A 10,572-nucleotide genomic window follows, 5' to 3' on the forward strand; every position below is an offset into this window, starting at 1 on the left:
TTCCTCATTCCCCTTGGTGATCTGGGCCCTATGGTGTGAGGTCACTTTTGCCTTGTTCCCATCCTCTTGGTGATGTGGGCCCTCTGGTGTGAGGTGCATCCTGCTGGGTGCCTCATCCCCTTGGTGATGTGGGCCCTCTGGTATGAGGTGGTTCCTGCCTGGTTCCCTTCCCCTTGGTGATGTGGGCCCTCTGGTGTGAGGTGGATCCTGCTGGGTTCCTCTTCCCCTTGGTGATGTGGGCCCTCTTGCATTAGGTCACTCCTGCTAGGTTTCTCACCTTTTTATGATGTGGGCCCTTGTCCTTTTAGAATTCTATACATTTATTTTTTGTAAGTCCACTTAAAATTACACAGGTCCTAGGAAAAACCACATAACATGTCAATTCTGTTTTGTTGTAGAGCCCTAAGCATTGTGATCTAGAGAGATATAAAACTCTGTGTCATTGTTGCTTGTTTCTCAGAGTTTGCATTCTGCTTGTCTCTAGGACAACAAAGTGAATGGGGTAACCTGCTGTACCCGGCTGCTGGGCTGTACATACCTCTACCCTTGGATCCTCCCCAAGCCCCACATATCTTCCACTCCACTTACCATTCAGGATGAGTTGCTGATTCTGGGAAACAAAGCATTGTGGGAACACTTGTCATACACAGAAGCAGTCAATGCAGTATGCCATGTACAAGACCCATTAGCGGCTGCCAAGAAGCTGTGCACATTAGCGCAGAGCTATGGTTGTCAGGACAACGTGGGTGCGATGGTGGTTTATTTGAACGTTGGCGAGAAAGGCTGCACTTGTGAAATGAACGGGCTCACCCTCCCAGGTCCTGTGGGATTTGCTTCAACTGCCGTCACCAAGGACCCGCCCAAGCCAACCACTCCTTCCTCCAGTAGTGGTATTGCCTCTGAGTTCAGCAGCGAGATGTCCACTTCAGAGGTGAGCAGTGAGGTGGGATCCACTGCTTCTGACGAACATAACACTGTTGGCCTGGATGCTGGCTTGCCTTCAAGGCCAGAGAGGCGCTGCAGCCTCCACCCAACGCCCACATCAGGGGTGTTCCAGCGCCAGCCTTCTTGTGCGACTTTCTCCAGTAACCAGTCTGACAACGGCCTGGACAGTGATGATGACCAGCCCGTTGAAGGGGTCATGACAAATGGCAGCAAGGTGGAAGTAGAAGTAGATATCCACTGCTGTAGGGGGAGGCAGCTTGAGAACTCTCCCACTCTTAGGGAGAATTCCCCTACCCCGTGCCTCGAGGAACGCGCTAGAGGGTTAGTTTTTGGGATCCGAAGACAGAACAGTGTGAATAGTGGCATCCTTCTGCCATTGAGCAAGGACAAGATGGAGTTACAGAAGTCTCCCTCCACTTCCTGTCTCTACGGAAAGAAACTCTCCAATGGCTCGATTGTGCCCCTGGAAGATAGCCTGAACCTCATCGAAGTGGCCACAGAAGCACCCAGGAAGAAAACTGGCTATTTTGCTGCCCCCGCTCAGCTGGAGCCAGAGGACCAGTTTGTTGTACCTCGTGACCTCGAAGAAGAAGTGAAGGAACAAATGAAACACCACCAGGAAAGCAGGCCTGAGCCTGATTCCAGCGAAGAGGGTCGGACCGAGCTCGCAGAGGAGTTTGACACGGCGTTGTAGTACTCCCCCGGGGGCCACGGTGCTGGGGAGGCTGTGAGGTGTGGGGTAGGGCACCCTGCCAGGGGTACTCTGCCTCTGCATTTCTAAACCACAGATGAGAGGGGGGTAGAACTCGGAGCCAGAAATGGTGAGAGCTGTCAGGGTCTTGCTCTGGATAAGCTAGTAAACACCATCAGTGTTCAGTTCCACATTTAACCTGCACTGGGATCCCCAGGGCTACTGGGGAGCAGCATTAACCCTTTCTCTCCTAGGATAATTTTGAGAATTTGCCTGCCTGGGCAGGAAAGGGACTATATCTGTGGAGGAAATAACTGAAGGTTGATTCCCTTTACTGATGGCTGCTGTTGGATCTCTGTGACAGAGAAATCACCTTATATCTCAACCTGACGGGATGCAACGTGACTAGTCACATGGCTTTTCCTTCTTCTCTACGAGAATACAGCCTATCAAAATGATGTTTATTGGAAGTGTAGAACCAATCAAACAGATAATTTATGTATGTGATGTAGTGAGAGCACTTTTCATTGACTGTGAACTTTTTATTTTTGAATCTGCACTCGAGCCAGTCTTCTTAGAGGCAGCCCAGCGCCTTTGTCCACAGGCAGGATGATCGTCGGGTGCTGGAGCCGGCTGTGAGGATACTAGGAAGGGCCCTGGGAAATTGATTTAACTGTTGGATGTCAGACTGTGAAAGTTCCTGAGAAACAGGGGAGTAGGGCCTTCTTTTGGGGATGAAGATGTGGAAGGAGTGAGGACTAAGACTACTTCCCCCCAAAATCACAAAAAGAGAATAACTCCTTGACAAATGTGACACCTGCTAGGAGTCTCCCAGCAGGTCACAAGAGAGGCATTTGGGGATTGGCCTCTTTCCATAACATGTGATGGAGGTGGCGGTCAGCCTCCTAGCACGTAGGTCCAAGGCTGCTGCTGTAAGGTTACATCCAAGTAACCTTGAGTTATAGATGACTCTGAACAGACTGAGGCCTAACGAGCACAGATGGATGGATGGAGCTTCCAGGTTAGGCAGGTTCCTTCTCTTACTCTAGAGCAGAGAGGTGGTTTTCTAAAACATCAGGAGTGAGTTGAGGGTTCACCTCTTAATGTTTAACAGAGTCTTCTTCTGAAAATGCTTATCCATCTCACATGGTTTCACAGTACTGGGCTCAATTTCTGAAAGACTTAATTGAGAAAATCCTAAGCTTACAGAAAAAACCTGGTTTACTGATTTTTTTTGCACATTCCATGTAACCCTTGCAAAATGCAGTTCCTTCCATAATTCTGTTCTGTTGCCTTTTCTTTTAGAAGATTTACTTAGGAAAATTAACTCCTCTTTATTCCTGCGAAGTTTTGACATTGCTTAATGTTACCCAGTGGGGACTGTGCTTTGAATTTTTAAATACTTTCACAATTAAAAAGAAAATAGAGTGGAACCATTTTTGTTTCATGAGAAACAAAATGTTAAAGATAAGGTTAATCTATACATATATTTGTCTTTTTTTTTTTTTTTTGGGCGGGGGGATGTTTTCTTAAAGCAGTGGTAGAAAACCAGATGACCACTCCACAAATGGTTATGTATCCTCATCTTCTCAGAGGCCCTGTACCCATGTGCGTGTGTCAGTGGGGTGCACTCTTGGGGGGGTTCCATACCAATGGCTGTCTAGTGTTCAACCCATCAAGGATCTGAATCTGAGTCCCCAAATTACCAGGAACACAAACTTTTCTGTGTCAAACTACTGGTTAGCTACTGCAAAATTTTAGAACTCAGGTCTTGATTTGAAGTGGGGAACATAGTGGTTCATGCAAAGTTCAGGTGCTGTAAGAATGATGGGAACAGTAGTGTGTTGCTGCCTTATTTTTTAATAGAAAAATTTGGGGGGGGAATGAAAATGAAGGAAAAAACCCAAGATGACAGTGTTGGAAATTATTTTGGGAATATACCACTTTAATAGTATAGTCTTTTAAAAATTACCCTTTATCTGTGAACCTTTTCTTGTCTTTGTTTCCCACCCTACTAGTTGGAACCACCACAAAACCCAGTTATGAAATGACTTTACTAAAAGTAAATGTATTCACTTTTTAGTCAGCAGGACCCTAAAGTTCCAAATGTTCTTTTATGTGGTAGATTTATGTTCAGGAAACGTTAGGTTGTATGAAAACCTTTAATATAGGCTACACCAAAACTGACTGCTCTTGTTTTGTAACTTCCTTTGATTCATTTCCCTCTATAATTGCTCTTTGTTAAAACAGGGGATGACAAGGCCATAGCCCATCACCAAAAATACACAGAACTCTTTTGACCTATGAAGTCATTTACAGTTATTGTGTGATCTGATTAGGTTGTCGGGTGGTGAAAGCCAGTAATCCGTCTCCAGGTGAATGTAATCTACTTCCCAGGACTTCACCCAGAGGATGTGTGCCCCAGGTGGGCAGAGGCCCATTGATCTCTAGCCCAGAGATCCCGGCCTCTGCATGATTCTCAGGTCCTCGTGCGTACCTCCCATTTAATAGAGACGTTTAAGAGGATTTCTGAAAGAACACTCCTGTTTAATGGGAGCAGTCCAGGAGTCCCATGGAAGAAAGAAAAATACACAAGTCTTGGCAGCCATGGTATTTTTATTTTTATCCAAATGGATTGAAAATCCATTTGAAAATTTGAACGCTAGTATGTCATAAATCTACCGTGCTACCATAGAGTCATTGACTTACCACTCCTCATTACAAGAGAGGGCTTTATTATACTACTGTAGAGTGTGTGTGTGCAATAAGTTGATGAATTCATTTTCCTGGTGTATAGAAGAGCCAACACAAACAAGCAGCTTGGTAATCATTGGGTGCTATTTTCTAGGAGGTGGAGCCAGTGAGGTTTGGCTGATCTGCTGAATATCAAACGATGCCCTTCTTTCTATGTAGGCTTTCAGCAAAAGCAGGTACTTGGAAGCCACAGGCTCACCTTCTCTATCTACTCAATAATTACTCATGAAGAGACCTCCATAAGGGAGCACTTGGCTGTTATTGATAAATGTACCAATTATTAAATAGTCTCCAAGCCATTCAGTGATGTCCTCAGCATCACTATAGAACTGTCTTGTGTCACTTTTTACTTCCCTCTGGGTGGGGACTTTCAGACTCCCCCAATGGCAAGTTAATCTTTCTCTCCAGTTAGTGACTTTTGCCCCATAGTTGGGTAAGCACTTCCTGGGTTGAGAAAAGCAGCTACAGTAAATCCTGCTCTGTTTCCCTCATTTGATGATCATTCAGTCACACATAAGCTCCTTCGAAATTTCACGCACTTCTCCCAGAAGCTGTAGGGTTTTCTCTCACTGTTGCCAGTAGATGTCCTCCAGACAGTGAGTTCATATCTTATGGTTTTGTGCAATCATTGTCATATTGTAGTCCTAAGACTCATTATAGTGTATTTTTGATATTTTTGAAATGTGTTAAATTTTTTAATTCAATAATATGAGCCAGAGCATGTTGCAGCAAATCTATTGTTTGTAAAAAATAATAATAATAAATAACAATAACAATAATAATAAATAAAATAAAATGGAATCTTTTTCATGGCTTTGTTTTAAAATGGAGTACCTGTTATTTTATAAGTACTTTATTTGAGCATGAAACTGTAATTTTCTCTAACTTGTATGTGAAATTAGTTTCTTAACCAAAAGCACCTTTAGGATTTTTCTGCTTTTTCTTATTGTAGGGGAACATAACAAATGAAACCACGTTCCATAACACTCTATGAAGCTGTGAGTTAAGGCAAGAATAAATATTTTTGATCACCATTTAAGCTGAAATAGCAATAAAGATTTTTTACATTAAGATATATTATATTCTGACTTGGTTTATATGTTCAAAGAAATCCCAAAGACAGGAAGCATGGTCCTTATTTCCATGCAGGTCATTAGCTGACTAGAGGGAACTTAATTTGTAAATAATTACAGCTCTTCTTAAACCACAGAACTACCAGTGATACAGAGGAACTAAGTGGGTAATCTGGCCATCTTTTCTGTCCTAATGGCTTTGGTGTTAGAGTTTAAGACAGTGGTGAGTTTTGGCTCACAGAGTACGTCTAATCTCGCTAAGTCTCTAAATTGTTCCCCTCCCCTCTCCCCATTGGTTGTCTCCCATAATCTCTGGACTTCCAAGCAAGATTAGCTACCTCTCACTCCAAATAAAGGCCCAGTTGAAATCATTTTGATGGTTTCCTCCTCGGTGAGCAGAATGAAATTTTGAAAACTTGGTCCACCAACTGTTCCTCGAGTACCTCCAATGTGCTAGGCTCAATGCCACCGTCTACTTTCATACCTCGGTTCCATGACACACACACCTGCCTGCAGGCTGGCAGAAGTGAACCTCTCTGGGTTGTTCTCTCCTTCGTGTGATACTGTCTTCCTGGTATGTCCACACCACAAGAGCACGTTAGTCACTCAGGACACTTTCCCGTGTGTGATTCACTGGGTCTGAGTTGTTCCTCCGCTACTTAAAAAGATTTGACTTTAGGCAAGTTCACCTCTCCAAGGCAGGTGTTTTTTTCTCGATTGTTAAATGGAGATAATGGTCTCTCTCTCAACAGCTGTGAGCTAAAATGAGATGATGTCAACAAATGCTTCCTTAGCTCCGTACTGGAACCAGCACGGTGAGCACTCAATGAAATGTCAACCATTGGGTGAGCCACTTAGCCTTCTTGAACTTTCATTTCATCTGTAAAATGTGAGTAAGAAATCTTGACCTGCCAACCTGCCAAGTGGTAGTAACTAAGGCAAGTTTTGCTAAGGCATTTTGAATGTCGCTACACTGATGTGAGAGGACCTGAGTTGGGCCAGTGCACCACACTGGGGTCACAGTGGCCAAAGTCCTCATTTTTCCAAGCCCCGGACCCAGACACGGGCAAAGATCTACTCAGGGTATGTTTCAGGGAATAAATCCTAGGTGAGAATAGTGTGTGTTGGGAAGTCTTTTGGGGGGTTCAGGTGGGAAATGGGTTGTTTGATTTTTGCTGCTGTTAAACTTGTCTTACCACTCAGTGAAAACTCTGTGGGACTCCAGCCACTGCCTCGGGCTAAGGTGGTGGAGCAGAAGCAGCTTTCTGTGGCACTGGTGTTTGTATTTGAAGCTAGCAGTGTAGACTTCTAGTGGTTGTTTTCCTCCAAGCTTTACTTTTTGTAAAAGTAGAATCTAGATATTTTCTCATTTCTGTTTGAGGTTTAGTTTGGATCCTTCACCTTGGATAGGTTCTATAAGAGCTAGCAATAGGGAGGATTGAAGAGGAGAGAGGAAAGGTAATATATTCCAGGGAAAAGAGTCAGCAAACATGCAGGGGTAAAAACGGCCAACACATCAGAGGAAAATGACATTGACTGAATTTTTTTAATAGCCACTTTGGCATACATTGAAACGGGCTTACGTTTGCTGATTTCTTACTAACTGTATAGACAGTCTGAGATTTCTGTCAAAATTGCTATTTTTAGAAATGTACTAAAAATTTGGTTTGAACTTATTAATAGTTTAATCTCATTTATAATATGAAAATAAAACAATGTTATAAAAAACAGATGACAACTAGAAAAACTACCCTTTATAATAAGAACATGTATATTCCTAGTTGCATCTTACATGAACGGAATATCTGAGACTAGTTGTAAAGTATAAGAACAGCTATAAAACTTTAGGTTAAAATTACTGAAAGAACTTTATTTTTGAGATTCAGTGTTAATGATCTGTTACATATGGAAACAATTCAGAATTGTGAGAGATTACAATCGACCTCTGAAGGCCTACTCCGTAGGGCGCTGGAAGGGATGCAGAAATAGAGAAGGCTCCAAAATGCCTGTATAGTCTAGTAAAATCAACTGCTTTATCTTTGTACTCAGCTGAATAACACGTTTAAGAAGTTTATGAATTTTATTTCTCACTATTTGGAGGCGTCATAGGTCAGGAAATTATAAAATATTTCAGGAAAGGGAATTCCAATCAAATGACTTGAAACAAGAAAGCAACTAGCTTGGCAAGGTGGCAAAAACCATTTTATCTGAGCCCTACCCCAGGAATCCCGAGGAGGAACATGCATGCTAAAAGCACCTACCTGTCTTCAGGTTTCAGGGGTCCAGCCTCTGGGACCCATGCAGTCATGGTATACTGTCGAATGGGCAGGAGAGTTTTCCTCCAGGAGAGAGCCAGAATGTAATTACTCATTTGGAATCTAATCACACAAATGCTTTATAATCATTCCCCTGGGATCAAATACAGGGGGAAATGTCATGTTTTTCTTAGTGACTTTAGTTCGGTCAGGCAAGCTATTTCCACTGTAACACTGGGCCTGCTACCCCTGACGTGTTGTTCTCATCTTTCAGAATTTCTCTGGCTACTTAGCTAGGATTATTACCTTACCATTTGGTAAGACAGCCAAACCATAAGCGTATATGCAAACTTCCAATGTTGCTCTTTGTAGCGAAGGTGGAGGTATTTTTTTCTAGCTCTTAGCCAACAAAGACATTGATAGAAAAATGGGATGATCATCTAGCTTTGCATTGGTGCCAAAGGGAACATTTATAAAATCAAGTACATGAAAACCACATTTGTGTAATGTGGTTTTTGAGAGAAACAAGGGAGCTGGGTTGACTTTTAGGTTCCAGTAGTAGATCTCAGAGTATCCCAGACCACAGGTATTCTGGTGCATCATTATAATTGCCTTGCTGTTCTTGGCTGTCCTTGTAGTGCTTCTGTTCTCGGTAGCTCCGCAGGGCCAGCACCACGCTGGCGCCATACATCACCACCAGAAGACAAGCAAAGGTGGCTGCTGCTCCGTCAGTGCCTGCCAGCTGGCAGTTCACCCAGGTGAGACCCCTGCGGGCATAGACCCTCTCTCTTGTCCTGCAGGTGTCTGTGGCATTGATCCTCAAGGCCGCGTAGAGGTAAATGCCGATGCCTACGCAGTAGCCCAATGCCGCGAGGAGGCTGAAGACGGCCTCCAAGAGGAGCCACTTCCCCGGCAGTTTGTTTAGACTCTTGGCTCCTTGGAGTAAAACACCCAAGGTGAGGACACCCAGCCCCAGAGAAACAGCCACGCCGCTGTATATCAGGGGCGCCCGGAGGATCGTGTACTTCTGGTCCAGCTGCCGAACCTGCTCCAGCTCAGTGCCCTCAAACGGTGAGTAATAGTTGTTCCCAAAGCCACCGCCGCTGGTAAAGCTGGCACTGAATCCAGCAAGGACAAAGTAGGAGGCCACGATACACATGAGAACCATCCCATTCAATATCACCTCCACTATCTGTATCACACCTAGGAGGAGAGAGATTGGGAATTTAACACTGACGTCACTCACCCAGGAAAGCTCTCTAGGTCAGGCAAGAGAAATACCACCTGATTGTGAGGTCAGACTCAACATCCTTGGTGTTTGTTTTTTAATACTCATGTTTGAAAATCAAAATGCCACTGTGGAAAAACTTTTGGCCATTACTTTAAAAACTATACATACACTTACCATGTGACTTTGCAACTGTACCCCTGAGCATTCATCCTAAAGAAATGAAAACTCCGGTCTACACAAAAACATGTACACAGATGTCACAGTAAACCCTAATGCCCTCCAGTGGGCGAATGGTTCAACAATCTGGTATAGCCATCCCCAGGGGAAACTCTACTCAGCAATGAAAAGGAATGAGCTGCTGATACTCGGAACAGCTCAGATGGATCTCAAGATTCATGATGAGTGAAAAAAGCCAGTCTCAAAAGGTTACATACTGTATGATTCCATTTACATAACAGTCTCAAAATGTGAACAGATTAGTGGTGGTCAGGGAGGAGTGGGATTGTGGGAGCGGGAGGGGGATGGGTGTGACTGTAAGTGGGGAGCGTAGAGATGTTCCAATGATGGAACAGTTCTGTAGCTGATGGCGGCAGTGGTCACACGAATCTACACAGGTGATAAAACCGCACAGACCTACACTCACACAGACATGAGTGCATGTAACACTGGTGAAATCTAACTAAGCTCTGGAGAGTGTCAATTTCCCGGTTGTGATTTTGTACTGTAGTCACCACTGGGGAAAACCGGGTTAAGGATACACAGGATCTTTGTTTTATATTAGCAATGTTTTGTGAATCTATAATTATTTCAAATTTTAAAGTTTAAAAAAAATCAAAATGACATAAAAGGGCATAAACTGAGAAAAATCACCCATGTCCCTGTCCACCCTGTTCTCTACCCCCAACCACTTTCATTATTTTCTAATATAACTTTCCAGCGTTCGTTTATGCAAGTAAAAGCACTCAAATCTGAATTTCATCCCCCCTTTCCCTGCTTGTGTCACAGGGAGGACACCACACACACTGCTCTGCATTGTGCTTTACTCTTCCTGGAGATGTTTTCAGATCAGCTCCTACAGTGTCCACATGCTCTGTTACGTGGCCTCCAAGCCCGCTGTGTGGGTGGACCAGTCTATTCAGCCAGGATCCTACTGCTGGATACTTGGCCTGTTCACTTGTGGGGGGGGCGGTTCTTACAAGTTTAAGGAACCCGCAAATGCCACGAGGCAGCGGAAGCCAACAGGTGAATGGAGATGAATGTCGACTTGTCCAAAGTCACCTTTCATTTGTCACTGACAGGGGCCCCAGCCTCTCGTTAGGCGTCTTCCTGGGAGAAGGTCTCCTGTTGTTCTCTCAGGGGTCAGAGATGAGAATGAAGAGAAAAGCATATGAACCTAGAGTGGGAATGCCAGGCTCACATCCCCGCTCTTTACTGCCTTGTGACCGTGCCCAAGTCACTGACACTAAGCCTCAGATACTTCATCTGACAAATGAAGGTAATGCCTCCCTGTCTTATCCCACAGGGCTGGGATGAGGCCCAAATGAAAGCAAGTATGTGAAAATACCTGGAAAATTATAAAATGTTATACAAGTGGATGGTGATGCTACCCAGTAACATATATAA

General features: G+C 44.0%; 1 protein-coding gene across 4 annotated transcripts in view; it reads left to right on the forward strand.

Annotated features, from left to right (window-relative positions):
* Nucleotides 1–5,114, forward strand: part of PHLPP2 (PH domain and leucine rich repeat protein phosphatase 2) — a 75,259-nt gene extending 70,145 nt beyond the window's left edge. For all 4 annotated transcript variants that reach the window (XM_060083712.1, XM_060083714.1, XM_060083713.1 and 1 more), the window contains one exon: nucleotides 485–5,114. In XM_060083712.1, coding sequence (XP_059939695.1) covers nucleotides 485–1,639 — 1,155 coding nt within the window. In that variant the 3' untranslated portion in view covers nucleotides 1,640–5,114. The remainder of the gene's footprint in view (nucleotides 1–484) is intronic.
* The last annotated feature ends 5,458 nt before the right edge of the window (nucleotides 5,115–10,572 follow it).

The sequence above is a fragment of the Mesoplodon densirostris genome, chromosome 19, assembly GCF_025265405.1.
Source record: "Mesoplodon densirostris isolate mMesDen1 chromosome 19, mMesDen1 primary haplotype, whole genome shotgun sequence".
Taxonomy (NCBI): Eukaryota; Metazoa; Chordata; class Mammalia; order Artiodactyla; family Ziphiidae; genus Mesoplodon; species Mesoplodon densirostris.